At 35.8% G+C, this 2944-nt stretch overlaps 1 protein-coding gene across 1 annotated transcript; it reads right to left on the bottom strand.

Moving 5' to 3' along the window:
• Window positions 1–1874: 1874 nt before the first annotated feature.
• Window positions 1875–2648, bottom strand: LOC145112603 (uncharacterized). The gene has a single exon (XM_079048752.1). It carries the CDS (start codon window positions 2646–2648, stop codon window positions 1875–1877), a length of 774 nt encoding a protein of 257 aa, XP_078904878.1.
• Between the last annotated feature and the right edge of the window lie 296 nt (window positions 2649–2944).

Here is a 2944-nt window from a genome sequence, read left to right as displayed (position 1 = left end):
TGTCTAAGCCCATAACTATGATTGGTATGTACTTGAACTGATAGTAGCACAGTCGTTTTGGGTTGCCTTCGTACTAGCAACTAGACATGATGACTTTTGGAGAGAGAGGTTGAATTTATTATTTAGAATAATAAATTGGAATAAATGATTTATTAATGTATTATGAAAATAATATATTAATTAGAAATCATATTGTTTAATTAATATTTAATCATATGTTAATTTGGAATTAATTTTGGGATTAAATGAATTAATTAAAATTACAGGGGCTTATTAGCAATTAATTAATAGTTGTGGTTTTGGGCTCATGGACAACCCTAAAGAGGGTTAGACGAAAACTATAGGGAGTCCCTACAGGTTTTCGTACAAAGCCTTGAGAAGGGGAGTCCATGGGCTGCTTAGGCCTTAAGTTGGAAATTAGGGTTTCCACCTGCAAACCCTAGCTTTGGGACTAAACAACCTTAACTATAAAAGGAGCCTCACCCTCTAGGTTTCTACCAACCATTGTGAAATCCTAGAAGAGCCGAAACTTAGAGCAACTTCCTCCTCTCTCCTCTCATCTTCTTGCTTGGTGTGTTTGTGAGCCATTAGAGGTGTTACACTTGTGATACTTGTTCTCAAAGTCAATATCTTCAAGGAATCCATTGTTATTACAATATAACAATAAAGGTATGTGTTCTAATCCATGTTTTGTTGATTTCGAAAATACTAGAAGCATGCTATGGTTTCTTGTTTTTGTGTTCAATGCTTGTATGTCTAATAGAGAAAACATAGATCCAAATATTTAGGGTTGCATGCACACATAGGATTGTTTGTACGCTCAAAACCCATCAGTTCTGGGTGGAATAAGTTTTAAGATAATCCCACAACTCCTAAGATGATCTTGAAACTCTTGGCTTAAGTACTCGCCACCTCTATCCGAACGAAGGATTTCGATTATTTTATCGAGTTGATTCTCAACTTCACTTTGAAACAATTTAAACTTTTCAAATGCTTCATGTTTATGTTTCATCAAATACACATAACCAAATCGACTAAAGTCATCATTGAAGGTGATATAATACCTTTCACTATATCTTGACATTGTTTTGAAAGGACCACATACATATGCGTGTATGATGCCTAATAAAATACTTGCCCTCTCATTACTGACATAGAAAGGGGCCTTTGTCATCTTGCCACATAAACAAGATTCACATATGTCAAATGACTCAGTGTCATTTGATCCCAAAAGTCTGCTCTTTTGGAGTTATGATATGTGCTTATTGTTTATGTGCCCAAGACGACAATGCCATAGATATGTTTGGTTCAAACCTTGTTTAATCCTTTTGGTGTTAACATGGTAAAGGGACTTATTGTTTGAATTGTCATCTAGATTCAATTCGTAAATTCCATTTATTGATCTAGCCTCAAAATAGAATATTCCATCCAAGAATGAATGAATATTATCATCAATAAATTAAAAATTAAAACCAGATTTTCTTAAACGGGAAACTGATACAATATTTCTAGTAATAGAGGTAACCAAACACACATTGTTTAATGTTAAGTACAAACCAAATGGTAAATGTAAATCAAAATGTCCTATTTTTTGGACTACAACCCGTGCTCCATTGCCCACATGTAATACCATCTCATCTGTCTTCAGTTCCCTACTCTTTTTGAACCCCTGCAACAAATTACAAATATGAGTTCCACAACCAGTATCAAATACCCAAGTGTTAGATGAAAAAGTAAATAGTCTCATTTCAATCATGAAAATGGATATACCTGAAGGGCCTTCCCCGACCTTCTTTTTCTTCAACTCAGCAAGGTACTTAGGAAAGTTCCTTTTCCAATGCCCTATGACACCACACTCTAAGCATGTGTCATTTTTAGCAACCTTTTTCTTCTTTTTGGGTGGTGGGTTTTGGGGAGCTTTCTTCCCTTTGCCCTTGCCAACTTGTGGCTTCCCTTTGGAGTTTTTGCCTTGATTCTTCTTCTTGACTTGTCCCTCCTAAATCATAAGCACTTGGGGAGGGGGGGTGTTTCCTTGGGATGTTTTTCTCTGAAGTTTTGAGCATCCTATGCAACTCAGAGATTGATTTATCACACCCATTCATGTTGTAGTTCATGATGAAAGTATCATAGCACTTGGGCATAGAATTCAAAATTATGTATGTGGCCAAGTCCAATGGATATGGAGAGCCCAATCTTTCCAATTGATCCATATGACTTTTCATCTTGAGAACATGAGTGCTCACATTCCTAGTTTCTTCCATCTTGTAAGCATGAAGGGCTCGAACAGTTTCAAATCTTTCAGTCCTTGCTTGCTGGCCAAACATCTGCTTGAGATGTTCAATCATGTCAAAGATAGTGAAGAGTTTCAGATCCCGTTGAAGATCAGGAATAATGGTGGCAAGCATAAGGCATGAAACATCAAGTGAGTCATCCACATGCTTAAGCCAAGCATCATGTGCAGCCTTTGGGACAGAAGGTGGTTCTTCCGGGACTTGTGATTCAAGGACATAGTCTTTCTTTTCTTGTTTTAAAACGATTCTCAAATTTCTATGCCAATCCAAAAAATTGGAGTGGCCCAGTTTTTCTTTTTCAAGCATGGATCGAAGGTTCATGCTGTGATGATGTGTTATAGTAGTTGGTGGAGCCATCTATAAAATTTAACAAAGTTTTATTTAGTATTTAATTCTTTAAAAATAATACCCTTTTGTTTCCAAAAACATTATTTGTTTAAAGTCTAGGATCCAAGTTACAAATTAAATAAATGGTTAGGTATTCTTTATCCCACTTACTCAATTTCAACAAGGTAAATAGCTTTTATTAATTACAGCACTTGTAATTCCTAGATGTATGATACCCTTAACAATCCATTTGTTAATTTGACATGTTTGGTCTCATCTATGCATTGGAACTCTCTTTCTTAGGTGACCTTTATCACAAGAGGTTT

The sequence above is a fragment of the Lactuca virosa genome, chromosome 1 (assembly GCF_052849685.1).
Source record: "Lactuca virosa cultivar CGN04683 chromosome 1, Lactuca_virosa_CGN04683_v6, whole genome shotgun sequence".
NCBI classification, from domain to species: Eukaryota; Viridiplantae; Streptophyta; class Magnoliopsida; order Asterales; family Asteraceae; genus Lactuca; species Lactuca virosa.
The sequence above is the reverse complement of the archived record's forward strand: the minus strand, read 5'-3'. Positions and strand labels throughout refer to the sequence as shown.

Bases quoted from the DNA above. Each gene is read 5' to 3' on its own strand.
- LOC145112603 (XM_079048752.1), bottom strand. From the start codon at position 2,648: ATGGCTCCACCAACTACTATAACACATCATCACAGCATGAACCTTCGA.